Raw genomic sequence first — 26,203 nt, forward strand, 5'->3', positions numbered from 1 at the left:
ACTGATGCTCGGATAGAGCTCGTGCACCTTGCTCTTCGTGAGCCGTTCGCCGCGTTCGACGGCTTGCCCGCCAATTCTGCCGCGATCTTCGAGGCAAGGGCCTCGACGTCTGTTCGTAGGTACGTGTAGACGTTTTGAGCGCTAACTTTTCCAATCGTCGGGCGTCGCGCGACCACAGAAGGCAGCGCGCGAAGACGGCGTTCAGATACGCACGGATACAGCTCATATACCTGGCTCGTCGCGAGCCGTTCGCCGCGTTCGACGGCTTGCCACGTCGGATCAGCCAATTCTGCGGCAACTTGCGCTGCGAGGGCCTCGACGTCAGATAAAAGGTACGTGTGCACGTCTCGAGCTGCATTAATTCCAACCGCCGGCTGCCGCGCGACCAAAGAAGGCTGAGCGCGAAAGCGCCTTTCGGATACGCTCGGATAAAGCTCGAGCGCCTTCTGCCTCGTGAGCCGTTCGCCGCGTTCAACAGCAGCCCAAAGAGGATCGACGGCCGCAGGAGCCGGAGCCGCGAGTCGCGCGATGAGCGCAGTCACGTCCGAGGGCAAATACGTCCAGACGTCCACAGGCTGAGCCAGTCCAATTTTCGGGCGCCGCGCCGTCATGCGAGGAATCGTGGCAAGCTGGCGTTCAAAAACGCCAGGGTAAAGCTCGAGCACCTTCGCCGCCGTCAACCGCTCGCCGCGCTCCACCGCAGCCCAAAGAGGATCGACAGCCACCGGAGCCGCTAGTCGCGCGGCGAGCGCACTCACGTCCGAGGGCAAATACGTCCAGACCACTCGAGGATTGCTTTTAAAGCCAAGTTCCGGCCGTTGCGCTTTCACGCGAGGAATCGTGGCGAGCTGTTTGTCAGAAACACCAGGGTAAAGCTCGCGCACCTTCGCCGCTGTCAACCGCTCTCCGCGTTCAACAGCAGCCCAAAGAGGATCGACGGCCGCAGGAGCCGGAACCGCGAGTCGCGCGACAAGCGCAGTTACATCCGAGGGCAAATACGTCCAAACTTCTCGAGGACTGCTCGCGCCAAGCAGCGGCTGTTGCGCTTTCACACGCGGAATCGTTAGAAGACCGTCGCCGAGGCCCCGACATGTTCCATGGTAAAGCTCGTGCACCTTCGCCGCTGTCAACCGCTCGCCGCGTTCAACAGCAGCCCAAAGAGGATCGACGGCCACAGGAGCCGCGAGTCGCGCCACGAGCGCAATCACGTCCGAGGGCAAATACGTCCAGACGTCCGAAGGCTGAGCCGGTCCAATTTTCGGGCGCCGCGCCTTCATGCGGGGAATCGTGGCAAGTTGGCGGTCAGAAACGCCAGGGTAAAGTTCGAGCACCTTCGCCGTCGTCAATCGCTCGCCGCGTTCCACCGCAGCCCAAAGAGGATCGATGGGCGCCGATGCTGCCGCAGCTGCCGGAGGTGCGGGTTGCGCTTCTAACATGGGTGGCATGGCCGCTGGTTGCAACGCCGGAGTTTCGAGGGCGCCGGCGTCCGTGGACTGCGCCCCGACAATTTGTGTCACCTCGTTCTTGAACCATCGAACATCTTCGCCGTCGAGATCGACGCCAAGATTGGTCTCGAGCTGCGTCCAGAGGCTCGCGAGCTGGGCAGGGTCTATATATCTCGCCGCCAAAATATCGCCGAGCCGCGCGCCGACGCGCCGCCACATCGCACGCGCCTCCTCCTCTGGACGGGCTACGCCGAGGACGACCATGGCGTCCGCGCTCTTCGCGTCGCCGAACTTTTCGACGACCTCGTCGAAGGACGCGCGCGACGCGTCGAAGCCGTGTACGCTGAGGACCACGTCGCCAACGCGGAGCGCGCCCGCGGCCATGACTTCGTGTTCCGTGAAGTCTGTGATGACGACGCGCGAGGCGCTGTCGAGGCCGATGCGGATACCGTACGACCCGTTCGTGAGCGCGAGGGACACCTCGAGCACGGAGTGGCCGGGGGGCACAATCGGCGGCGGCGGTGGCACCTCGACGCCGCGCGAGGGTTCTGAGCCCCGACGGAGCTCGACGACCTCCTGCGGAAGTGCCGCAACCTGCGCTTGCTGGAGAGTCACGTTTTGGGCTTGGAGCTCCGCGACCTGAGCCCGGAGCGCCTCGTTCTGGGCTTGGAGCACTTCGAGCGACGTCCCACCGTCATCCGGCCGCGCGCCCTGGGCGGCGCTCGACATCTGCTCGTAGGCGTCGCGAGCCGAGAGCGGTCACCGCGCCTGTGCTGAGGCGATTTCAAGCGACCCGCTCGCGAGGCCTCGAGAAGCTACTTGTAGTAGAGTCTACTGCGGCGCTCCGAGGCCTCTCATCATAGACTCATGGCGTCTAAGTTCGCCACCCCAAGCCTACGCCCGACCCCAGGCGACAGCCACATGTACATCGAATCAGGAACACGACGAAGGGAGCTGGTAAAACGAGCTTACGCGCGGGCCCGGACGTCGCGCGCGGGGATCGGGTTGCACTGGCCCGTGTCGTCCCAGAGGACCTCGTAGCCGCCCTCGGAGAGCACCTCGTCGACGACGCCGGGGCACCACGAGCCGCCCCACTTGGCCTCGACCTCGTCGCCGACGCGGAAGACGGGGTCCGCGACGAGCGACGGCGCGCGGCAGCAGGGACACGTCAGCCGCGTCCCGCGCCGCGTCCGCGTCGCGGCCGTGCCGTCGGCCCAGGCGTTCTTGCTGTACTCCTCGAGGCAGCTCGCGTGGATTCGGTGGCCGCAGTCGAGCGCCGTCGCGCCGTCGCCCAAATCCTCCAAACACACGGGGCACGGGTCGACGCGCGGCGGCGTTTTCTCGACCCGCGGCCGCGCAGCCTTTTCGACTCGCGGGCGTTTCGGAGCGGGAGTCGGAGCGGGAGGCGCGTTGCCGCCCGCGAATTCGGCGGCGAGGGCCTCGACGTCTGTTCGCAGGTACGTGTGAACGTTTCGAGCGTTATTAATTCCAATCGTCGGCTGCCGCGCGACCACAGAAGGGAGAGCTTCAATGCGCCTTCGGGATAAGCTCGGATAGAGCTCGCGCGCCTTGCTCACCGTGAGCCGTTCGCCGCGTTCGACGGCTTGCCACGCCGGATCCGTCTCTTCAGCCGCGGCCTCCGCCGCAAGGGCCTCGACGTCTGTTCGCAGGTACGTGTTGACGTTGCGAGCATGGCAACCTCCAATCGTCGGCTGTCGCACGACCACAGAAGACAAAGTTTCAAAGCGCCCTTTGGGCAAGCTCGGATAGAGCTCGCGCGCCTTTGCTCTAGTCAGCCGTTCGCCGCGTTCCACAGCTTGCCACGTCTCCGGATTCGCCAAGATGACGAGGTCCGCTGCGATAGCCTCGACATCCGTGCGCAGGTACGTCTTGACGTCGCGAGCGGGATTATTTCCAATCCTTGGCTGTCGCGCGACCACAGAAGGCAGAGCGCGAAGGCGACTTACAGGTACGCACGGACAAAGCTCGTATGCCTGGCTCGTCGTGAGCCGTTCGCCGCGTTCGACGGCTTGCCACGTCGCGGACGGTGTCTCTCGCCGAGGCCCTCGCTCGTGCGCCAACTCGCGCCGAGGCTCACGGGGTCGTGCCCGCGCGCCCTGGGGGGGCGCTACCGCCGGCGGCACTGGACCGCTCCGAAGTTCGACGTTCTCCTGCTGCAGCGATGCGACCTGGGCTTGGAGCTCCTCGACCTGAGCCCGGAGCGCCACGTTCTGGGCTTGGAGCGACGCCCCGTCGTCTTCTGGCCGCGCGACCCGATCTCCGCTCGACATCTCGCGTTAGCGCGGACGCGATTCTCTCACCCTCGAAAGAGCTTTGCTGCGGCGAAACACCTTCGGCGAGCCTCGAGCCGGGGCCGGTGCCGCGGCTGCAGGACTAGCCTAGGACTAGCAGGGTCCCGAGGTAGTCCTCCCCGAGCAACCCACCAAGCCTACGCACGACCCCAGGCGACAGCCACACGTGCATAGAACCAGGAACACGACGAAGAGAGCTGGTAAAAAAAACGACGCGCGCCCGGGGCGGAGGCGGCTATGCCGCGCCCGGATCCTCCGCGACGCGCGCGCGCGTCGCGGCCGGCGCGTCGAGGCCGCCGCCGTCGGACGGCTCGGGCGCGTCGTGCTTCCTGGGGCGTTGATCTACGGAATGCTTCACGACGAGGATCATGACGATGGGGCCGCCGCCGCACCAGAGGCGGGCCGCCTCGGCTTCGACGCGGGCGAAGACCGCGCCGCGCGCGCGAAAGCCGCCGCGGACCAGGTGCGACGCCGCGGCCTCAAAGTATCTCTTCTCGACGCCCAAAATCTTGACGTCGCGGGCCTGATTCCCCGACGCCGACGTCCACTTGCACGCGGCGAGGCCGCCGACGTCGGCCTCGTCCTCGGGGTCGACGCCGCGGAGCGCCGCCGGGTGCTTGCCGTAGAGCACGTACCAGCCGGGGAGGAGCGCCGCGCGCAGCGTCTTGATCGGCGTCCGCGCGGACTTGACGGGCAGCGCGCGGCCGTCGGTGAACGTGCCGGCCATGGGGAGCACGCCGCGGTAGCAGCCGCCTTCGGCGTCCTCGACGGCGACGCGGACGAGGTCGAAGCGGCCGAGCTCCGCGTCCGCGATGAGCGTCTCCACGAACGAGCACTCGGTGCATCCGGGAAGACGCTCGGCGCCCCAAGACGCGACCGGCGCGGCCGGCGGGGGCGGCGGCGACGGCGCGTCCTCGCCGTCCGCGGGCGCGGCCGGCCGGGGCGGCGACGGCGCGTCCTCGCCGTCCGCGGGCGCGGCCGGCGGGGGCGGCGGCGACGGCGCGTCCTCGCCGTCCGCGGGCGCGACCGGCGGGGGCGGCGGCGACGGCGCGTCCGCGTCCTCGCCGTCCGCGGGCGCGGCCGGCGCGGCCGGCGGCGCAACGACTTGCGACGGCGCGTCCTCGCCGTCCGCGGGCGCGACCGACGCGGCCGGCGGCGCGGCGACCTGCTCCCGGCGGCGCCACTGGAGGCCCAGGTCGGGGGCGCCGCCGTGGAGCGAGTGGTCCTCGAACTGCCAGCCGGATGTGAGCCAGTCGTGCCGCGCGGCGTCCGCGTCGGACCGCGGCCGCTTCCGGCTCTCCTTGCGGCCGCCCATCTTGAGGAAGGTGGCCCGCGCCGCGTCGAGCTCGAAGCGCTCGTACGCCGTGAGCTCGCTCGTCTTCCTGAAAGATTTGTTTTTGCCCATCGCGCGCGTCCGGCTGAACTTCTTCGTGATGCGCATCGGCGTGCACCGGAGGAGGCCCGCGAGGAGCGCGCGGAGCGACTCGCCCCCCGCGCAGCCCGGCGCCTTGCCGTTGATGAAGTGGTCGATGACGAGCGACGCGTAGGCCTCCTCGGGGGGCGTCCACTTGCCGTGGCGCTCGGGCCGGTGCTTCTTCGCCGGCGGCGGCGCGCCGTCGCCCCCGGCGGGGGGCGAACCGTCGGCGAACAATTCGTCCGCGGGCGTGCCACCCTGGAAGTCGGGCGATCCCTCGTGCGGCGTCAAGGGCATCGGCGCGCTCCAGGTCCTCGGCGCGGGCATCGTCAAGGACATCGGCGCGCTCCAGGTCTTCGGCGCGGGCATCGAAGCGAGCGCGGACGGCGAAGCGATCTCGTCGCTCGTCGCAAAACTGAGGCGATGACCGTTATGCTCCTTTCGCTCCTCTTCGAGTAGCTCGTCAAGTCGTCCATCCTCGGTCGCTAGCGCGAACATGTCCATCGTGCCCGAACGAGAATCCTTCGAGCCGTCGAGGCGTCAGGAGCTCTGTGCACACGCACACGCGACCGTGTGATTCAGCTGCTTGCACGGCAACTTGATGAACGTGCTTCCACGTTGACATGATCGACGTGGGATGGGCTGCCCGCAGGGCGAACGCGCGCGCCGCGGCCTCGTAGTCGCGCGCGAGGTCGCCGGCGAGGCCCGCCGCGCACTTGCGCTCGCCGTAGGCGACCCATAAAAAACCATGGACCTCGCCGGGCTGCCCTGCATCGCGCAGAGCGACGACGAGCTGTCGGAGCTGTCCTGCGTCGCGGGCTTCGACGACGACGTCTGCATCGCGGGCCGCGAGTCAACGGACATCGATTGCTGCTTCGAGGACCGGCGGCGCGCGGAGGCCGCCAAGGCGCCGGCGAAGCGCCGCCCGTCGCAGCAGCGCCTCGCGAGCTCCGCGTCGCGCGTGCTCGCGTTCTCGCGGCTCACGTTCTCCGTCGCGGACCGGCGGACGCGGCGGGAGCGGCGGCTCTTGGACGACGTCGGCGCGCGCTGCGACCGCGCGACGACGACGGCCGTCATGGGGCCCTCGGGCTCCGGCAAGACGACGCTGATCTCGCTCCTGACGCTCCGCGCGCCGCGGGGCCGCGCGACGGGCCGCGTGACCCTCGGCGGCCTCGCGCTGACGCAGCGGCGGTTCCGCCGCCTGTGCTTTGTGGTGAACCAGGACGACGAGCTGTGGCCGACGCTGACGCCGCGGGAGCAGCTCCGCCACGCGACGCAGCTCTTCGCCGCCGCGGGCGCGGACATCGAGCCCGGGAGGGCCGAGGAGATCATCGACCGGCTGGGGTTGGCGTCGTGCGCGGACACCTTCGTGGGCCACGCCTTAGTCCCCGGGGGCCTCAGCGGCGGCCAGAAGCGGCGCCTCTCCATCGGCGTGGCGCTCGTGAAGCAGCCCGTGGCCGCGTTCTTGGACGAGCCGACGAGCGGCCTGGACGCGGCCGCGTCGCTCCACACCATGGCCTTTGTGCGGTCGCTCGCGAAGGACGAGCACCTCATCGTCGTGGCGACGATCCACCAGCCGTCGACGAAGGTGTTTTTGGATTTCGACACTCTATTGCTCCTCTCCGAGGGCCGCGTCGCGTACTCCGGCGCCGCGTCCTCGGCCGCGGCGGCCTTCGAGGGCCTCGGCCACGTCCTGCCGCCGCTCACGAACCCGGCGGACTTCCTCCTCGACGTCGTCAACAGCGACTTCTCCGACGCGGGCGTCGTGCGCGAGATCCTGGACGCCTACGCCGCCGCGCGGGAGCGGCGGCGCGCGACGGTCGACGACGACGCGCATTTCCACTCTGGCGGCGTCGACGCGGGGCTGGAGACGGCCGTGGTCATCGAGCCGACGATGGGGAACCAGGTCGTGCCGCTGCTGCGGCGGCACGCGACGCTCCTCGCGCGGGACCTCGTGCTCGTGGGCGTCCGCGCGACGTGCTTCTTCTTCGGAAATTTGTATTTCGCGACGGTCTACATAAAATCCCGCGAGCGGCACCAGACCCAGGTCGCGAACCGCGTCTGGCTGCTCATCTGGATGAACGCCGTGCCCGCGTGCCTGACGCTGGTCATCGTCGTCGCGATCAACATGGAGACGCGCATGGTGAAGTCCGAGGCGAGGAACGGCATGGTGTCGCCGGCCGCGTACCTGCTCGCGCGCGCGGCCCTCCAGGTCCCGCTCGTCGCGGGCTTCTGCCTCGTCGCGCTCGGCGTCCCCGGCTTCGCCGTCGCGAATTTCACGGCCAAGGACGGCGCGTTCTTCACGACGTGCGCCATCTGGTGCGCGGGCCAGTTCTGCTGGGACTGCTACGGGACGGCCTGCGCCGTGGCCTTCGACCACCCGCTCCTCGGCACGGCGCTCTACATGTTCGCCTGGTTCTCGTCGTTCCTCTACGCGGGCTTCATCATCCCCATCGAGGACGTCAAGTGGCCGCTGCGCGCGCTCGCCTACGTCTTCCCCATGGGGCGGTCCATCCGCTCCATGATCTGGTCCGACTTCATCCGCGCGCGCTACGACGCCTGCGACAACTACTCGTCGAGCCACTACTGCTACTGCGGCGACGACTGGGACCCGGCGGCGGGCTGCGACGGCAAGCACGTGCTCCGCGACATCGGCATCATCTACCGGTCCATCTCCGCGCGCGACAAGATCGCCGAGGACGTCGCCTACTGCGCGGGGCTCGGCTTCCTCGCGGGCGCCTACGCGTGCGTCGCGTTCTACCGGTCCACGCGCGGCTCCGCGGCGCCGCGGCCGCCGTCGGACGCACCCGCGCGGAGTCGCGCCCCGCTGGCCGCCGCGTTAAAACATACAAGTTAAAGAGGTCACTCGTCCCGCTCCGAGGGCGTTGTCGCCGCGTAGGAACATACATGTTATTTAGATAGGTCACTCGTCCCGCTCCGAAGGCGTGCACCCCCAGTGGGTCACGTAGCCGCCCGCCTGATGGAACGCGACCTGGGGCGCCTCGAGCGCGTCGTCGCTCGCGAAGGGGAACGTGGGCACCCAGAAGTGGCCGAGGGCGTCCTCCCAGAGCGCGTTCATGTCCTCGAGGACCGTTTTGTAGTCCGGGTCCGTCGCGAGGTCGATCTCCTCGCGCGGGTCCTCCTTGACGTCGAAGAGCTGCGTCGCCGGCGACGACCCGTCGCAGCGGGCCGGGTCCGAGTCGATGGTCCCGTTGAAGGACGGCATGAACCAGGTCACGTTCACGGCGTTGTACGTGTACTTGTAGGCGCCCGAGCGGATCGACGCGGTCGAGTCGGACGCCGCGAAGATGATGGTCTCTCTCCCCGCGGACCCGGCGCCGGCGCTCCCGGCGATCTGGGGCCAGTGGTTCATCGTGTCGAAGGAGCTGTCGAAGGTCGTCAGCGCCGCGACGTCGCCGCCGCCGAGGTGGACGAAGGTTCCGAACCAGTCCACGTGGTGCATCAGACCGTCGTAGGCCGCGCCGCGGCGCCGCGCGGGGACGCGGCTCGGCGAGTAGACGACGCCGGGCAGCCGCAACCCGCCCTCGAACTCGTAGAACTTGGCGCCCCGGTAGGGGTAGTTGGAGCCCTGGCAGTGGTAGCCGCACGCGAAGCCGCCGTTGTCCGAGGTCACGACGAGCACGTAGTCCCGCGCGCGGTCGTCGAGCGCCGTCCGCACCTGGCCCACGCCCCGGTCGATGGCGCGCAGCCCGCAGCCAAAGTTGAAGCGCGCGAAGGGCAGGTGGCCCCGCTCCATGAAGATCGCGTCGTCGTCGTCGTCGCCCGTCTGCGCGCACGTGTCCGCGTCCGTGACGCCGTCGTTGTCGTGCATGCCGTGGTAGGCGAGCCACATGAACAGGGGCGCGTCCTCGGGGGCGTCGTGGAGCACCTTCTCCGCGCGCTCCGTGAAGAGCGCGGTCGTGTACGTGCCCTCGTACTCGGAGCCGTTGAACGCGAGGCCGCCCTCGTAGCGGAACATGTCGTAGAGGGGGGCGCGTGACGTCGTTGACGGTGTAGGTGTTCGCCGTGTCCGAGACGTGGTCCGTGTAGCCGATGCCGTCCGTGAAGTAGCCGACGAACGTGTCGAAGCCGCGCTGCCACGGCATGTACTTGACGTTGCAGTGGCCGATGTTCCACTTGCCGATGGCGTGGGTCTGGTAGCCCAGGCGCTTCATGCCCTGGGGCAGCATGTCGTGGCCCAGGGGCACGGAGAAGTTCGAGTAGGCCGTGACCTCGCGGACGCCGCCCTGCTGGTCGCTGAAGCCGATCTTGTGGGCGAACTTGCCCGTCATGAGCGTCGCCCGCGCCGGCGAGCAGAGCGACTGGCCGTAGTAGCTCGTCAGCTCGACGCCGTCGCGCACGAGCTTCGACATCTCCGTCGGCTTCGGGAGGTCCGTCGACCGCCAGAGGTCGTTCAGTCCGACGTCGTCCATGAACACGAGGACGATGTCGGGCCGGCCGTCGTCGGCGAAGCGTGCCACGTGCGCCGCCGACGGGCCCGCCTCCTCGTCGAGCGCCTCCGGCGCCCGGCCGCGGGCGGCGAGGCCGACGGACGCGATGCCGACGAGGCACGTCGCCGCGACGGCCGCGAGGACCACGGACCGGCTCTTTTTCGGGGTTTGCCGCGCCGGCCGCTCGTCGTCATCGGTGACCTCCATGAGCCGCTCCGACTCGGCCATCGTCGGCGACCGACGGCCGGCCGCCGAGGCGCGGGAAGGCTGCCCAGACGTCCTTGGATTAGCTTGGATGCTGCGATCTTCACACTGCAGTAAAGATCTACCGGCTCCTGATCCACGAGCAGCTGCGCCCGCCAAGTCGCCCGCCGGACGATGTGCAGGGGAGGCCAAAGACCGCGACATTCACATTACCACCACGCGCTCGACACCACGAGCCCCGCGGCGACCATGCAAAAGACGCCGAAGACCGCGAGCGCCAGCGCCGGCGTCCGCCCCAGCGCGTCGACGGCCCGCGCGAGCGGCGCCACGACCCCGGCCAGGCACAGCGCCTTGGGCAGCGACGCGCGGTCGCGCCGCTCGCGGTGGAGCCCCAAGAGCGCGCCGAGCGCGCCGAGCCGCAAGGCGACGCCGATGACCAGTAGAAGCGCCACGTCCAAGACGAGCCCGTCGTCCGCGTAGTGGAACGCGTGAAGTCCCGCGAGCGCCGAGTGGCGGTTCGGGTCGTCGATAAAAGTCACGGGCATCTTCCACGCGTCCGAGAAGTGCCGCGCCTGCAAAACATAAAGCGCCTCGCAGAGCCAGCGGTTCGGCGACGCCCAGGGCAGCCCCACCAAAAGGGGCGACATGGAAGCCAGATCGTCGAGCGTCGGGACCACGCCCGCGAACATGGAGGCCACGAGCACGAAGACCGTCGCCGCGAGCTGCGCCTTCGACTCCCGTAAAAAAACCGTCGACGCGAGGTAGCCGACGCCCGCCGCGGCGTAGGCGCAGGCCGCGCAGACGCCGAAGAAGACGACCGGCCGCGTGAGCGGGGCCGTCAGCGGGTAGTAGACGGACAGGAACGCCGCCGTTAGCAGGGCGAGCCGCGGCAATTCCACGAGGTCCACGGCGAGGAAATAGGCCGCCAGGTCGAGATCCGCGCCCGCGGGCGACGCCTCGCGGTCGAGGCCGGAGCGCTCGCCGCCGAAGCAGGGCAGCGCCGCGAGCGCGACCGTGAACACGAGACCCAGCGACGTCATGAAGTTCATCGACGGCAGATCCCCGAAGGCGTACTCCGAGTACGTCGACGCGACGAGCGCGCCCGCGAGCGCCTCGACGACGCAGTCGCTGAAGAGCTCGCCCAGCCGCCGCGACCGCTCGACGGCGTAGCGGCTCGCGAGGATCCGGACCGCGGCGGGAAACGCCGGCCGCGCGCGCCGGCGCCGCGGCGGCGGCGCCCGGGTCTCCGGAAGCGGGGGCGCCCGCCAGAGCGACGCGAGCTTGTCGTCGCCGGCGACGACGGCGACGACGGCGTCCGCCGGGTTCGCGTGCGACGCGTCGATTGGCCGCACGCTCCGCAGGTAGGGCAGCGCGTCGCCGGGCTTGCCCTCGAAGGCCGTGCCGCCCCGGCCGAGCAGGAGGAGCCGGTCGAAGAGGGCGAAGGCGGCGCTCGACGGCGCGTGGAGCACGGCGACGACGGCGACGTTCTTCTGGGCCGCGAGCGCGTGGAGCGTCCTCGCGAGCCGCAGCGCCGTCGCCGAGTCGAGGCCGGACGTCGGTTCGTCCAAAAATAACAGGCTCGGCTCCGCGACGAGCTCCACGCCCACGGAGACGCGGCGCCGCTGGCCGCCGGAGACGCCGCGCGCCGCGGCGCCGTCGCCGAGCAGCGCGTGCTTCCGCCGCGACAGGTCCAGCGCCTCGAGCACGTCCTCGACGAGGTCCCGCCGCCGCCGGTGCGCCGCGGGCAGCCGCAGGCAGCTCGAGAAGTAGAGCGTCTCCCAGACCGTGAGCCGCGCCTTGAGCGCGTCCGCCTGGTGCACGAAGGCGCTCCGGTCCGCGCACCAGCGCTCGACGCCGCCCCGGCGCCCGTTGACGCGCACGGACCCCGTGCGCCAGCCCGACCCGAGGCGCCTGCCCGCCAGCAGGGCCAGGAACGTGCTCTTCCCCGCGCCGGACGGGCCGAGCACGGCCGTGAGCTCGGCGCTCCTCGCGGCGCCCGCGACGCCGCCGAGGACGCGCGCGCCCGACGCGAGGCGCAGGCCCAGGTTGCGGAACGTGAGGTCCACGCGCTCGTCGGCCTCGCGCGGGCGAAACGCCGGCGCGAGGTCCTCCGGCGGCGGCCGCGGCCGCGGCGCCGCGCCGCGCGACACGACGCCGTGCACGAACCGCGCGTCCGCGGGCACCTGGGCAGCAAAAGAGAGATTCAACGTCGCTTCACGTGAGTGTTCCGCGCGCGCGCGTTCCGGAAAAAACATCCACGCTTCGAGACCGTTCCGAGAGATGATCGCTCGTCCAAAAACCAGCCGAAACGAGTGGAAAACGGCCGAGATATGAGCCTTTGAAGTTGGGAATTTCGCTCTCTTTTGCTGCCCTGGCGGGCACGGCCAGCGGCAACTCCTCCCAGGCCGTCGCGTCGTCGCCGAAGACCTCCGCCTCTAAAGCGACGTCCATGGAGTCCACGGGGTCGACGAGCGCGTCGTAGGCGTCGAGGTCCGCCGTCCCGTCGACCTCGATGACGCCCCAGGCGTCGTCGTCGCCGTCGTCGTCGTCCGACGCCGCGTCCGCGACGGGCGCGGCGCGGAACGCGCGCCGTTTGCGCGACCGGTGCCGCCGGAGAAAGGCGAGGAAGCTCTGGAGCAGGCGGCTCACGCGGACGACGACGACGACGAGCACCAGCGACGCGAGCGCGAGGCGCTGCGACGCGCCGGAGAAGTCCTGGCGCGCCGCGCGCTCGGAGGCGCACCGCGCGAAGGCGCTGCACCGCTTCGGCCGGGCGGAGCCCTTGGGGCAGAAGTGGTGCGCCGGGCACGGGAGGCGCGTCGTCGCGTCGGGGCACGAGAAGCCGGACGGGCACGGGTGCACCGCGGACGACCCCGGGCAGAGGCCGTTCGTCGGCGACGTCGTCTTTTCCAGCGCGCTCGGGAAGGCGCAGGCCCCGTCCTGGGCGACGGACGGGGGGCAGGCCGCGCCCGTGGGGCAGGCGACGGCGCAGACCGCGTCCTCGGCGCAGAAATGGCCGCCGTCGCACGCGGCGAACGCGCCGGCCGCCGAGAGGCCGAAGCCGCGCTTGCAGGCCCGGTTCGCGCCGTTGCCGCAGGCCGACGCCTTCCGGCCGACGTACAACGTAGTCATCTCTTGCGTGTCGCAGCGGCGCACGGCGGACGCCGCGGCGCCGTAGGCCGCGGCCCACGCGGCGGCCGAGAAGTTCGCCGGGGCCGAGCCGCTGTCGCGCGCGAGGTAGCGCGCGTACTTGCGCGTGTCCGGGTCGTCGAAGGCGAAGGCGTAGGTGCTCCGCCGGTAGAGCTTTTCCCGTCTGTAGACCGCGTCGACGGCGGCGGCGACGACGGCGGCGAGGATGGAGCAGCGCAGGACCATGCCCAGCAGGTGGAGGCACGGCCGAGGCCGGTCGTCTTCTCGTTGTATCGCTGGAGGTGGGCTCAGCGGCAGCCGCTGGTGTTCCGTGTCCGCCGCCATCCTGTCGGCGCCGGCGACCATGTCTAGATCTATCTCAGTAGAGGAATACCTCGGCCATTGGCGGGCTGCCTGCAGCCAATCAGATTTAGGAATACATCGACTTCAAATTTGCCACAGCGAGGCTTTGAGGCATATGGCATCTCGCTTGGCGTCGAGCCGCGCGCTGCCAGCGCTTCGCGCGCCGCCAGCGCTGCGCGCGCTGCGAACGCGACGGCTCACAACGCTTCCGAGCCAGGCGCGCGTCGTCGTCGTCGGCGGCGGCATCATCGGGACGTCGACGGCCTACCACCTCGCCAAGCGCGGCTGGGAGGACGTCGTGCTCCTCGAGCGCGACCGCCTGACGAGCGGCACGACGTGGCACGCCGCGGGGCTGATGGTCACGTTCGGCAGCCTGAGCGCCACGTCCACGGAGTGGCGCAAGTACTCCAAGCGGCTCTACGCGGAAACGCTCGAAGCGGAGACGGGACTGGCGACGGGCTTCAAGGGCTGCGGCTTCATCGAGCTCGCGACGGACGGCGACCGCCTCGAGGAGTACCGGCGCGTCGCGGCCTTCAACCGCAAGGAGGGCGTCGACGTCCAGGAGATCTCCGCGGCGGAGGTCGAGCGCCTGTTTCCGCTCTGCCGCGTCGACGACGTTTTAGCGGGCTTCTACGTCGCCGACGACGGCCGCGTGAACCCCGTCGACGCCACGGCGGCGCTCGCCAAGGGCTTCAAAAACATGGGCGGCACGGTCGTCGAGGGCGTCGCCGCCGAGGATTTAATTACCGAAGGACGCCGCGTCGCGGGCGTGGCGACGACGTGCGGCCACACCATCAAAGCGGACTACGTCGTCAACTGCGGCGGCATGTGGGCGCGCCAGTTCGCCGAGAGGCACGGCGTCTGCGTGCCGAACCAGGCCGCGGAGCACTACTACCTCGTCACGGAACCCATGGCCGACGTCGACCCGGACTGGCCCGTCGTCGAGGACCCGAGTTCGCACACGTACATCCGGCCCGAGGGCGGCGGTTTGATGGTCGGCCTGTTCGAGCCCGAGGCGGCGGCGTGGAACGTCGGGCACATCCCGCCGGACTTTAGCTTCGGCGAGATCGAGCCGGACTGGGACCGCATGGCGCCGTTTTTGGAGACGGCGTGCGGTCGCGTGCCCGCGGCCGGCGCCGCGGGCGTGCGCACCTTCTTCTGCGGGCCCGAGTCGTTTGCTCCCGATCTCGCGCCCTTGATCGGCGAGACGCCGGAGCTCTCGGGCTACTTTGTGGCCGCGGGCATGAACAGCATCGGCATCCTGACGGGGCCCGGCGTCGGGCGGACCGTCGCGAACTGGGTCGTCGACGGCGTCCCGGACACGGACGTCTGCGGCGTGCACGTCGACCGCACGAAGGACTTCCAGCGCGCGCCGCTCTACCGCGCGCGGCGCGTCGAGGAGGCGCTCGGCGACGTCTACAAGTGCCACTACCCGTTCAAAGCGCCGAAATCCGCGCGCGGCGCGCTCCGCCTGCCGCTCCACGAGAGGCACGTCGCCGCCGGCGCGACGTTCCGCGCCGTGTCGGGCTTCGAGGCGCCGGACTGGTTCGGCGCGCCGGACGCGTCGGACCTGGGCTGGGGCGAGCCCGCGTTCTTCGAAGCCTGGGCCGCGGAGCACGCGGCGGTCCGCGAGCGCGCGGGCCTCGTCGACATGTCCTTCATGTCCAAGTTCGCCGTGGCGGGGAGGGACGCGGAGCGGGTGCTGCAGCGCCTGAGCACGGCGGACGTGTCCGCGGGCATCACCTACACGCAGTGGCTCCGCGACTCGACCGGCACTTTAGAAGCCGACCTCACGGTCACGCGGCTCCCGGCCCGCTGGGCCGACGCGACGGGCCTGGCGCCGCGCTTCGGGGACGCGGATGCGGCGGACCCGTTCCTCGTCGTCGCCACGGACACGGCGCACCGCCACGTTGAGGCGCTGCTCCGCCGGGAGATCGGCGGCGACGAAGTCGTCGCCTACAGGGCAGGACAAGGGTGATTCAACGTCGCTTCAACGTGAGTGTTCCGCGCGCGCGCGTTCTAGGAAAAAGCATCCACGCTTCGAGACCGTTCCGAGAGATGATCGCTCGTCCAAAAATCAGCCGAAACGAGTGGAAAACGGCCGAGAGAGGAGCCTTTGAAGTTGGGAATTTCGCACTCTTGTCCTGCCCAGGTCGCCTTCGCGGACGTCACGGGCGGCCTCGCGCAGCTCGCGCTCCAGGGGCCGCGGTCGCGGGACATCCTGCGGGCGGCCGTCTCCGGCGCGGACGACGGCGACGTCGTCGCCGGCCTGCCGTTCCGCGGCGTCGCGACGGTCACGGTCGGCTACTGCCCGCAGGTGCTGATCGCGCGCATCACCTACGTCGGCGAGCTCGGCTTCGAACTCTTCGTCCCCGCGGAGCACGCCGTCGACGTCTACGACGTGCTGACGGCGGCGGGCGCCGACTTTGGCCTCGCGCCCGCGGGGCTCAAGGCGCTCTCGGGGCTGCGATTGGAGAAGGGCTACCGCGACTTCGGCCACGACGTCGACAACTGCGACACGCCCTACGACGTCGGGCTGGGCTTCACCTGCGACTTCTCCAAGGAGTTCAACGGCAGGGCCAAGTGCCTGGAGCACAAGGCCGCGCCGCGGCGCCGGCGGCTCGTGTCCGTCGCGCTCGACGACCCGGCGGCCTTCGCGCACCACGGCGAGGTCGTCTACCGCGACGGCGTCGTCGTCGGCGACGTGCGCGCGGCGTCCTACGGCCACGCCGTCGGCGGCGCCGTCGGGCTGGCCATGGTCGCGCCCGGCGGCGGCGCGGCCGCGACGAAGAAGTGGATCGACGGCGGCGACTGGGCCGTCGACGTCGCGGGGACGATGGTCCCGGCGCGGGCGACCCTCGGGCCGCTCTACGACCCCAAGGGGCTGAAGATTAAGGGGTGAGGTTTTGCATATTGGAGTGCGAGGCCGTAGGTGCCTACACCGTCGGCGGCAATGCTGCCGGCCTCGTGCTCGACGTCGACCTCGGCGTCTCGCAGCACTCGAACTCGACCTTGACAAAGCTGTGGCAAATCGTGTTGGCGCGAGTTTTCGCTAGCCCGCAGCAGCGCGCGGCACTCACTCACGCGCCACCCGCCGGCGCGCAGCAGCACTTAGCGCACGACCATGGGCGGCGGCGCAGATCTTGCGAAGCTGAACGGCGCGCAGAACTGCGGCCTGGGCATGGTCGCCGGCTGCTGCTGCAAGGCCATCAACTACCCGCTGCTGTCCTGGAAGAACAGCGTGCAGCAGGGCCTCGGCGTGTCCCTCAACCCGGCCGTGGTCTATCGGGGCCTGCCCATGGCCATGCTGAACCTCGGCGGCACGACGGCCGTGCAGTTCGGTTCGACGCGGCGTCCCGCGGCGATGTTCGAGAGACCGGGAAAACGACGAACCGTCGTCACCGAAGAATTTTGTTAGGCACGACGGGCTTCTTCCAGCGCGCGCTCGGCTCCGTCGCGAGCAAGGACGACGCGGAGATGGGCGGCGCGTTCCTCGGCGGCCTGGCCTCCGGCGTGCCCTGCTCCGTCTGGGAGCTGACGATGATCCAGCAGCAGCGCTTCGGCGGGTCCATCCTCGGCACGCCGACGGGCATCCTGCGCAACTTCGGGGGCGCGGGCCTCCTCCGGGGTCTGACGATGACGCTCGGCCGCGAGTCGCTCTTCACCATGGCCATGCTCGGCGTCACGCCCCAGATCCAGCGCAAGCTCGTCGACAGCTCGGGCATGGACAAGCAGGTCGCGCTCGCGGCCGGCGCGCTGACGGGCGCGTTCTTCTCCGCGACGGTCACGCACCCCATGGACACGATCAAGACGTGCCTCCAGGGCGACCTGGAGCGGACCAAGTACGGCGGCGTCCTCGACACGGGCAAGAGCCTCGCCGCGGAGTACGGCGTCGTCCAGGGCCTCTTCAAGGGGCTCTCCTTCCGCATCAGCCTCATCGCGACGACCTTCTTCCTCATCAACAACTTCAAGCAGGCCATCGGGCCCGTCCTCTACCCGGACGTCCTCGGCGCGTAGGCCGCGCGTGCACATAACATGGAAGATTGCATCATCGCCGCGCGACGAACGCGCCGACGCGCTTGCGCTTGCCCGCGCCGCGCGCGCCGATCTCCGCGTCGCCCGTGTACACAGTCCCGCGCAGCGACCCGTCGTCGTCGAGCGCGCCGTCGAAGATGAGCACGTCGTCGTAGACCGTCGCGAGGTCGAGCGTCCAGGACACGGAGACGACGTCGTTCTTGTTCGCGTACTTCCACGCGCTCGCCGACTCGCCGAGGAGCACGTCCTGGCAGATGGACGCGCAGGTCCGCCCGCGGAGGCGCGCGTCGCCGTTCGCAGCGAAGTCGAGCGCGCCGGAGAACTTTGCGCCGTCGGCCGTCGCGTCGAGCGTCCACGCGCCGATGAAGGACGCCGCGCCGCTGAGCGGCGCGAAGCGGCCCAGCTTCGGGACCTCGGCGGCGGCCGGGAGCGGGAGCAGCAGCGGCAGCGGCGCGGCGAGCAGTCGGCGGCGAGTGGTGCTGCCAGCGTTGCGCAGCGCGGCGACGCTCGTGAGACTCAAGAGCAACACAGCGGCGCGCGCGGCGTCGGTGCAACACAGACACATTGAAGCTTCAGCATCCGAACAAAGCGAGGGCAGCCCGCCTGCAAACTGCCGACGCCGCTCGCGCCGACTTGGCACTGCGCTCGTCGCGGCGTCGCACCATGGTCATCATCTCGCCGCGCAAGTCGAAGGACGCCATCGGCCCCTGGCCGACGGAGAAGGCCCGGGAGATCGATTCCTGGCTCAAGAACAAGTGCCCGCAGCGCCTCTTCGGCGGCCAGGCCGCCGTCGAGGGCATGGTCAGCGTGCTCCACGCCTGCCTCGCGCGGGGCGACGCGGCGACGAAGCACGAGGAGATGGCCCTCTGCTGGGCGCACGTCGCCCTGGAGCTCAAGGCGTCGACGGCGTCCGCGGGCGACTTCCACAAGATGTGGGTGGAGAAGGTCCTCGCCGGCACCGCGGGCGAACTCAAGACGTCCGCGCACGCCGCGGCCCAGGCCGGCGGCGCGCCCCCGGAGACGCGCGACGCGGCCACGGAGATGCTCTCGCCCGCCGAGGCCTACGCCCTCGACACGCTGCGGGAGGCGAGCGAGCAGGGCAGCCCGCTCGCCGCGCCGCCGCAGCTCAAGCTCCCGCAGCTCGACCTCGCCAAGGCCGACGGCGGCGGCCCCCGGAGCCGCACGGAGCGCGAGGGCCGGCGGAGCGCGAAGCCGACGCTCTCCGCGCGGCGCACCCAGTCCGCGCGGGGCAGCGGCCTCGACTCCGCGCGGAGTCAGTTCGGCGACGACGAGCCGCCGCCCCAGGACAAGGCCGGCCGCAAGAAGCGGCCCGGTCGCCAGCTGAGCCGCATGTCCATGCTCGAGCGCCAGGCCCACTGCGCGGAGAAGAAGCGGGAGAAGCTCGACGCGCAGCGCGCCGAGAAGGAGCAGCGCGAGGCCGACGAGCTGTCCTTCGCGCCGAAGCTCCACCGCCGCATCTCCGCGCCGCCGCCGCCGCGGCGCGAGGCGTCGAAGCAGGACGTGCTCAAGGAGAAGAACGGCGAGCCCAAGAAGAAGCGGCCCGCGGCCCTGCGCAAGAAGCGGTCGTCGAAGAGCAACGCCGCGAGCGCGCCGTCGCGCGAGCCGTCGCCGGCGGCGGGCGAGGACGCCAAGCCCCGGCTCTCGCCGCGCACGGGCCTCGCGCGCCGCCGCCGGAGCTCGGCGCCGCCGCCGGACGAGAACGCGGCGCCCGCCGAGGCGGCGCGCGCCGACGAGCCCGCGCGCGCCGGCGAGCCCGCCGCGGAGCCGTCGCCGGAGAAGCCGCCGTCGCCGGAGGAGCCCGCGCCGGCGCCGTCGCCGGAAAAGCCCGCGACGCCGCCGCAGCCGACGTGCGAGTTCGACCGCGTCGACGACGGGCGCGCCTACGTGCGCCTGCGCAAGCCCGGCGACATCGACCCGCGGAACATCTTCCGCAAGCGCGCGGGCAAGCTGGGGCACGACGGCGCGACGCTGTCCGTCGGCCGCGACGACAAGGGCAGGGAGCACGTGCTCCAGGTCATCCTCGACGCGGACCGCTACACGCCCGAGCAGGCGCACGCCTACCTCCTCCAGCACCACCACGCCGACTACCTCGCGAAGCGCGAGCGCGGCGGCGACTGCGCCGTCGCCGGCGCGTAGGGAACCCCGCGCGTACTTACCGCTCGTCGCCCGGCGCGTAGAGCCAGCGGCGGCCGCCCTTCCGGCCCTTGGAGGCGGCGTGGACCTTGCGGCTCGGCGCGCCCGTCGTCGACGTGAGGAAGTCCGTGAAGTCGAGGCCGTAGATGGCCGAGTCGCAGTGGGCCCAGTCGAAGTCCGCGTAGATGAAGGGCACGACCGGCGACGCCGGGTCGAGCAGGTCGTACATCTCCTCGTTCGTGTAGAGCGTCTGCATCGTCGGGTCGCCGCCCTCGTCGCCGTCGCGGAGCGAGAACGCGAACGGGATCACGGAGCTCTTCTGGTGGCCCGTGCAGTTCGTCACGGCCGCGGACCCCGTGCCCGGCCAGGACTCGGACTCGAAGGTGTCGGAGATCTTCTTGTAGATGAAGAGGCGCTCCATGGTCGGGTGGATGGGCCAGAAGGACGGGTCCATGGGGCTCCCGGACTCGAGCTGGTCGCCGTCGGCGCCGATGCCGCCGTCGCAGACCGCGTCGATGACGTAGCGCTTCACCTTGGACGTGAGCCACGCGTAGGACTCGACCTCCTCGTACCAGGAGAACATGACGCCCCAGTGGGCCTCGACGTCCTTGTGGGACGTGCACGCCGCGTGGCACTCCGCGAAGGGCGTCTCCGCGGAGCAGTACTGGGGCATCTCGAGGTCGCCGGACCGGTACATGTCCTTGAGCGTGACGAAGAGGCTGCCCCGCAGGTAGGCCATGAACGTCTCGTACTCCTCGTACTGCGCCTCGCAGTCGCCCCGGCAGGGGACCTCCGCGCGGAGGTACGCCTCGACGCCCGCGGCCGTGTCGTTGCAGTGGAACGTGCCGCCGATGACCTCGTGGACCGTGCCGTGGGGGTCGTAGGGGAGCAACCACGCGAAGTCGTACCACGTCTCCGACGTGAGCAAAAAGTAGTGCTCGACGCACGACGGCAGCGCGGTCCCGGAGTAGCCGCACATGTCGGGCACGCGCGTGAGGTAGGGCTGCGGGTTGTTGTTCCAGGGCGCGCGCAGGTAGCCGTAGGAGTTGTGCGTCGCCGTCCACTGGTTCGCCGCGACGGCGATGTTCGCCCACCGGCCCTCGTCGATCGTCAGCGTGTCGCGGTTGACGCCCCCGAGCCAGGACGCGTCGAAGATCGGCGACCGCCACACGCTCGACAGGTTCCCGCTGTCGAGGAGCCACTTGTCGATCGTGAAGTCCCAGTACGGCAACGACACGCGCGCGTCGACCGCCTGCATGGCCTGCTCGAACATGAGGGACAGGCCGCTGTGCATCGTCAAAAAGCCGAGGCCGTCGTGCATGTGGTCGCAGGTCACGTCCGACGACAGGGTCACGTGGTATTTCGATAAGTCGTTGATGTCGAGGTACGCGGGCCCGTAGAGCCGCGAGCCGGCCTCCGTCGACGTGTTCCAGAGCGTCTGCATGGCGTCGAGCCAAGCGTGGCGGTCGCCGTCCGTGAGCTGGCGGATCTCGCGGCGGATGTACTTGACGATGACCGTGCCGGCGTAGGCGACGGACGTGCCGTTCTCGTCGGCCGCGGTGAGAGAGATCGCGTACGTGCGTAACGCGAAGAACTTCTTGAGCACGGCGGCGCCCGACGCCGTCGACCCGTCGTCGAAGGCCCAGGTCACGTTGGTCGCGTTGCCCGCCGCGGCCCAGACGGCGACGAGCTCCTGCCACTTGTGGGGCTCGGCGATCGCGTCGTACGACGACGCCCAGGAATAGAGCGTCCCGGGCTCGCCGTAGGCGTCGACGTAGGCGTTGCGCACGCGGAAGGACAGGGGCGTGCCGGCGGCCACCGCGGCGGCTTTGTGGGACCGCGTCGCGCGCAGCGTCGAGGCGCCGGCGTCGGGCTTGAGCCAGGCGTAGCTGAGGACGACGAAGAACGCGACGACGAAGGACGACGCGCCGGCGAGGATGCGCGACCGCGACTTCCTCTCCGCCGCGTCTTCGATCTCGTCGTACGCCTTCGATCGACAGGGGCGCCGCGGCATGGTCCCGGGCTGCCCTAGGCTTCCATCGTCCCCCAATCAAGGGATCAAGGGATCGGGAAACCATGTTGAACCTCGGCGAGCCGGACGAAGTGCTGGACGATTGCCGATTTGCCGGACGGGCTCCGAGACTTCGAGACGGGACCTTACGCGGCGGGACGCGCGCCCGCCCGACCCCGCGCGCGCCTACTTGCCGCGGGGCGGCGGCGCCGACGAGCCGCCGGCCTTCTCGATGCAGCCGTCGCCGTCCATGTACTCGTACTTGTTCTCGAGGAGCTTGTTCCGGTAGCCTTCGAGGTAGTCCGTGATGCTCCGCTCGACCTCGTCGCCGCGGCCGTCGGCGAGGTCCCACTCGTAGACGGCCTCGTTCTTGCAGTTGACGACGAGCATGTTGTCGTCGACGTCGCGCGCGAACGGGAAGTACGGCTCGTCGATCTCCCCGAGGAGCTTGCCGCAGGCCTGGAGGGCGATGAGCTCCTTGTCCTCGAACCAGATGCCGTCCCTGGCGCTCAGGTAGAGCTCCTCGAGGGCCAGGGGCAGCGCTCGCCGCTTCGCCATGCGGTCGACGTCGTCCTGGGGCGTGCCCACGGCGTCGAGGTCCGCGTGCTTCCGGAACCACTCGACGATGTCCTTGGAGCACTGCCGCACCTCCGCCGGCGACATCTCGCCGCGGCGCTTGTTCCCCTCCTCCGCGACCTCGATCTTCCCCGACGGCGGCATCGTGCGCTGCCTCGCGGACGGCGGATAGCTGCCCCGAGGTTCGAATGCCGCACGATGCACTTTATAGGCTGTGCTCCAGTTGACTCTGGAGCAGCGAAGGACGCATTGCCGACGCTTCGCCGCCCATCTTACTGCGCGCGCTCGACGCATTCCATGAAGCCCATCCACGGCATCCCGACGTCCGTCATCGTCGTCGTGTCCGCGCTCGTGCTGTTGCACGCCGCCGCGTTGGCCTGGTGGCTCAAGAAGGCCGTCGAGAAGCCCCAGAAGGGCTGGGGCACGCTCGAGGGCAAGAAGAAGACCTAGATGCGGCCCTTCGCCGTCGTCCGCGGCGCGCTCGGCGCGGAGGCGCTCGCGGACCTGCGCCGCGAGGCCGACGCGCTCGCGGCGAAGACGCCGCCGACGGTCGCGAACGGCTGCGTGCTCGAGCCCGTCGTCGCCGCGGCCGGCGACGAATGGCGCGCGGACCGGGCCGCCTACGCGGCCGCGCGGCGCGAGACCTGCGTTTCCGCGCTCTTCGACGCCCTCCCGCGCCTCGCGGCGGCGCACCTCGGCGCTCCCGACCGCGTCTTCCTCTTCAACGACCACTTCGTCGTGAAGCCCGCGCGGAGCGACGTCGCCTTCCGTTGGCACCGCGACGTCGACGAGCAGCTCGCGTCCTTCGCGGGGCCGCGGCGCCGCTACGTGTCCTGCTGGTGCCCCCTGGACGACGTCGACGAGGCCAACGGGTGCCTGGTCGTGCGCTTCCGGGGCGAGGAGCTCCCGCTGCGGTGCGCGGCGGGCGACGTCGTGCTGCTGAGCGACGACTGCGAGCACGCGTCCGGGGCCAACGGGTCGGCGTTCCCCCGGCGGGCCTTGTACGCGCAGTACTCCGACGGCGCCGTCGGCGGAGACCGGCCGCTCCGCCTCGCGATCCCGGTCGACGTCTCGCGGCGAGAGCCGCCGAGGAAGCGGCCGCGGTGCGACCTGCCGGCCTTCGCGCCGGACCTCGACGCCGCGGCCGCGTCCGCGCGGACCGTGCTCGCGGACGTCGACGCGTGGCGCGCCGCGGCGGCCGCGACGGCGGAACGAGAGCACGCGCGCGCCGTCGAGGCCTGGGACGGCGTGCGGGACGTCGCCTGGGCCGCGCTCCACGGCGACGGCGCGCACTGGCGCGCCGTGCCCGTCGCCTGGCGGCGCTGCTACGCCGTCGCGGCGTTCTACGCGGGCTGGTCGCGCGGCGAGCAAGGAGAAGCAGGAAACGCCGTCGCGTGCCTGGACCTGGGCCTCATGCTGTCGGACGCGTTCCACCGGCCCGCGCTCCTCGCGCTGGTGGATTTGCTGGAGGCGCGGCTCGGCGTCGACGCCGACGCGCCGATCGCGCCGCCGCGGCCGCGGCCGCCCGTCGTCGACGCGCGGCCGCGGACGGGCGCGGACGTCCCGGCGTTCGAGCGCCCGTCCGTCGCGGCCTTCGAGCGCGCCTGCTACGCGCCGCGGCGGCCGGCGTTGCTCACGAACTGCATGGCCCACTGGCCCGCGCTGACGACGCGGCCCTGGGCGTCCTTCGACTACCTGAGGCGCGTCGCGGGGCACCGGACGGTGCCCGTCGAGCGCGGCGCGCACTACCTCGCGGACGACTTCGCCGAGTCGCTCTGCACGCTCGGCGACTTCCTGGGCGAGGTCGAGCTCGGCGAAGACGGCGCCTACCTCGCGCAGCACGCGCTCTTCGACCAGGTGCCGCGGCTGGCGAGAGACGTCGCGACGCCGGACTACTGCTGCCTCGGCGGCGGGCCGCCGACGATGAACGCGTGGCTCGGGGGCCGGACCAAATCGCCGCTCCACCACGACCGCTACCACAATTTGCTCGCCCAGGTCGTCGGCTCGAAGTACGTCCGGCTCTACGATCCGGAGCACTCCGCGGCGCTCTACCCGCGCGACGCGGCCGACGTCCACGCGGTCTCGAGCCGGATCGAAGACATCGACGACGCCGCGGACTTCCCGGCCTTCGCCGGCGCGCCCTACGTCGACGTCGTCCTCGAGCCCGGCGACCTGCTCTACATCCCGCCCCACTTCTGGCACTACGTCGAGAGCCGGGAGCCGTCCTTCTCCGTGTCCTTCTGGTGGGCGCCGGACCGCGGGGGCGAGGCTCCTTAGGCCTCCGGGGTAGTTTGAGGGGCCATACCGGATGGGGCGGTCTACGGCCCGGGAAGGTCAGAGGGATTCTGTTTCGCGGAAGTCCCGCGGGAGGGATGCCGGTTCGCTGAACGTCACCCCCCCCCGCGGACCAAAGTCCGGGAGGCACGCCGCGCCGCAGGTCACGGGCGACGCCGGCGCGTCGTCTTCGTAGACGCGGTCGTAGACCTCCGCCTCCTGCTCCGCGCGGGCGACGGCGGCGGTGGCCCCGGAAGCGCGCGCCGCGAGCTCGGACGGCGAGAGCCCGCCGGGCGGCGCCTTGTCGTCGCCCCACGGCGACCCGGGCGGCGAGTCGGGCTTCTCGGCCTCCTCCTTTTCCTCCTCCTCCGGCGGTTTCTCGCCGAGGGCGCCCGCGACCACCGTCGCGAACGCGAACAAGGGAAGCAGCGCCGCCGCGAAGAGGAGCAAATTGCTCAGCACGGCGAGGCCCGGCCGGTGCAGCGCGATCTCCGCGCGGATCATGAGGCACACGAAGAGCGTGATGACGATGGCCCAGGACGCGATCTCCGCGATCGCGTCGTCTTCTTCGAAGACGAACGGTCTGTATTGGATGTAGGCCGCGAGGTACAAGATGGCGACGGCGACGGCGATGGCGAGCTGGAGCTTCGAGCCCTGGTCCAGGATGGCGATGAGCGCCGTGAAGAAGACGCGCCGCAAAACTTCCAGGCATTCCCACCAGTAGACGCGCGGCTCGTAGTCGCGCCAGAGGTACCTGGGCAGGAAAAGAGTGCGAAATTCCCAACTTTGGAGGCTCATATCTCGATCGTTTTCCACTCGTTCGGCTAATTTTTGGACGAGCGATCATCTCTCGGAGCGCTTTCGACGCGTGGATGCTTTTTCCGGCACGCGCGCGCGCGGAACACTCGTGTTGAAGCGAACTTGAATCACTCGTTTCCTGCCCTGCGTGGTACTTGAAGGAGTCGACGGGGATGTAGCGCGTCGACGCGCCTCCCTCCGACCCGTCGAGGCGGCAGTCCCGGAGGTCCATGAGCCCTTGCCTACCAAGCATGACGGTGACGATTTCTCGTTGTGTTCCCACCCCAAATCTCTCGAAAATCGTCACGGCAACGGGGCGCCGGCCCTCGCTGGAAGGTGTCGCGGCGGATGAGGCTCGCGCGCGCGTTGTGGGAGATGGCGTTGCGCACGGCGGTGCCGTGCTGGTGGTTCTGGTGGGGCGTGTCCCCGAGCCCCTCGGCGACCTTGACCTCCTTGTGGACGTTGAAGTCGATCTCGTGATCGGAGAAGTGTTCGAGCACGGCCAGGGCCTCCGCGGACTCCGTCGGATTGAGCTCGTTCCGCGCGCCGTAGAGCAGCACAAAGTAGACGAGCGGCACGCCGATGGGGTAGAGAACAACACACAAAATCCCATACACCCTCACGAAGCGCCGGTAGAGCGACCCGTCGCAGGAGATCGCCGGCGCCACGCGCAGGAAGCTCTCGTCGCCGCCGTCGCCGAAGTCGTAGGCGTCGCAGACGAGCGCGCTGACGGATCCGATGCTCAGGAGCGGGAGCGAGAGGTGGAGGAAGAGCAGGAACCCCTCGATGAGCAGCATGCCCGTGCGCTGGAGCTGCTCCGGGCGCTTCTCTTTGACTTTCGCGACGGCGTAGGACGCCGCGAGGAACGCTAAAAGCACGAAGGGCGTGACCGTCGTGCCGACCAGAGTCGTCGCGTAGTACCGCTCGTTCGACGCCGAGCTCAGGCAGCGCGTCGCGAGCAGCTCGGAGAACCCGAAGTTCGTCACGGACGCGACGCGGAGGAAGTGGCCGTAGACGTCCGGCACGTTGAGCATCGC

The 26,203-nt window shown here is 70.2% G+C and overlaps 6 protein-coding genes across 6 annotated transcripts; 4 read left to right on the forward strand and 2 right to left on the reverse strand.

The window, feature by feature from the left end:
* Nucleotides 1-2,413: 2,413 nt before the first annotated feature.
* On the reverse strand, nt 2,414-5,468 carry AURANDRAFT_64537 (hypothetical protein; the record flags this gene model as incomplete). Its single annotated transcript, XM_009039113.1, has 2 exons — nt 2,414-2,743; nt 4,116-5,468. 2 exons carry the CDS (start codon nt 5,466-5,468, stop codon nt 2,414-2,416), a joined length of 1,683 nt encoding a protein of 560 aa, XP_009037361.1.
* Nucleotides 5,469-5,919: 451 nt separating this feature from the next.
* On the forward strand, nt 5,920-6,909 carry ABC8 (putative ABC transporter; the record flags this gene model as incomplete). Its single annotated transcript, XM_009039058.1, has 1 exon — nt 5,920-6,909. A coding segment is annotated over one exon (990 nt), but the record flags the coding sequence as incomplete, so codon positions are not given.
* Nucleotides 6,910-8,094: 1,185 nt separating this feature from the next.
* Nucleotides 8,095-13,201, reverse strand: ABC40 (hypothetical protein; the record flags this gene model as incomplete). The annotated part of the gene is made up of 4 exons (XM_009039112.1): nt 8,095-9,135; nt 9,173-9,889; nt 10,057-12,009; nt 12,137-13,201. 4 exons carry the CDS (start codon nt 13,199-13,201, stop codon nt 8,095-8,097), a joined length of 4,776 nt encoding a protein of 1,591 aa, XP_009037360.1.
* Nucleotides 13,200-16,227, forward strand: SDH3 (putative sarcosine dehydrogenase, SDH3; the record flags this gene model as incomplete). Its single annotated transcript, XM_009039059.1, has 3 exons — nt 13,200-13,210; nt 13,532-15,227; nt 15,471-16,220. The coding sequence occupies 3 exons, from the start codon at nt 13,200-13,202 to the stop codon at nt 16,218-16,220; spliced, it is 2,457 nt and encodes an 818-aa protein (XP_009037307.1).
* Nucleotides 16,228-18,016: 1,789 nt separating this feature from the next.
* On the forward strand, nt 18,017-21,396 carry AURANDRAFT_64540 (hypothetical protein; the record flags this gene model as incomplete). Its single annotated transcript, XM_009039060.1, has 6 exons — nt 18,017-19,495; nt 19,753-19,890; nt 20,062-20,214; nt 20,551-20,856; nt 21,037-21,084; nt 21,286-21,396. The coding sequence occupies 6 exons, from the start codon at nt 18,017-18,019 to the stop codon at nt 21,394-21,396; spliced, it is 2,235 nt and encodes a 744-aa protein (XP_009037308.1).
* Nucleotides 21,397-23,507: 2,111 nt separating this feature from the next.
* Nucleotides 23,508-24,371, forward strand: AURANDRAFT_27076 (hypothetical protein; the record flags this gene model as incomplete). The annotated part of the gene is made up of 1 exon (XM_009039061.1): nt 23,508-24,371. The coding sequence occupies one exon, from the start codon at nt 23,508-23,510 to the stop codon at nt 24,369-24,371; it is 864 nt and encodes a 287-aa protein (XP_009037309.1).
* Nucleotides 24,372-26,203: the final 1,832 nt, after the last annotated feature.

Source organism: Aureococcus anophagefferens, assembly GCF_000186865.1.
Source record: "Aureococcus anophagefferens unplaced genomic scaffold AURANscaffold_10, whole genome shotgun sequence".
NCBI lineage: Eukaryota > Pelagophyceae > Pelagomonadales > Pelagomonadaceae > Aureococcus > Aureococcus anophagefferens.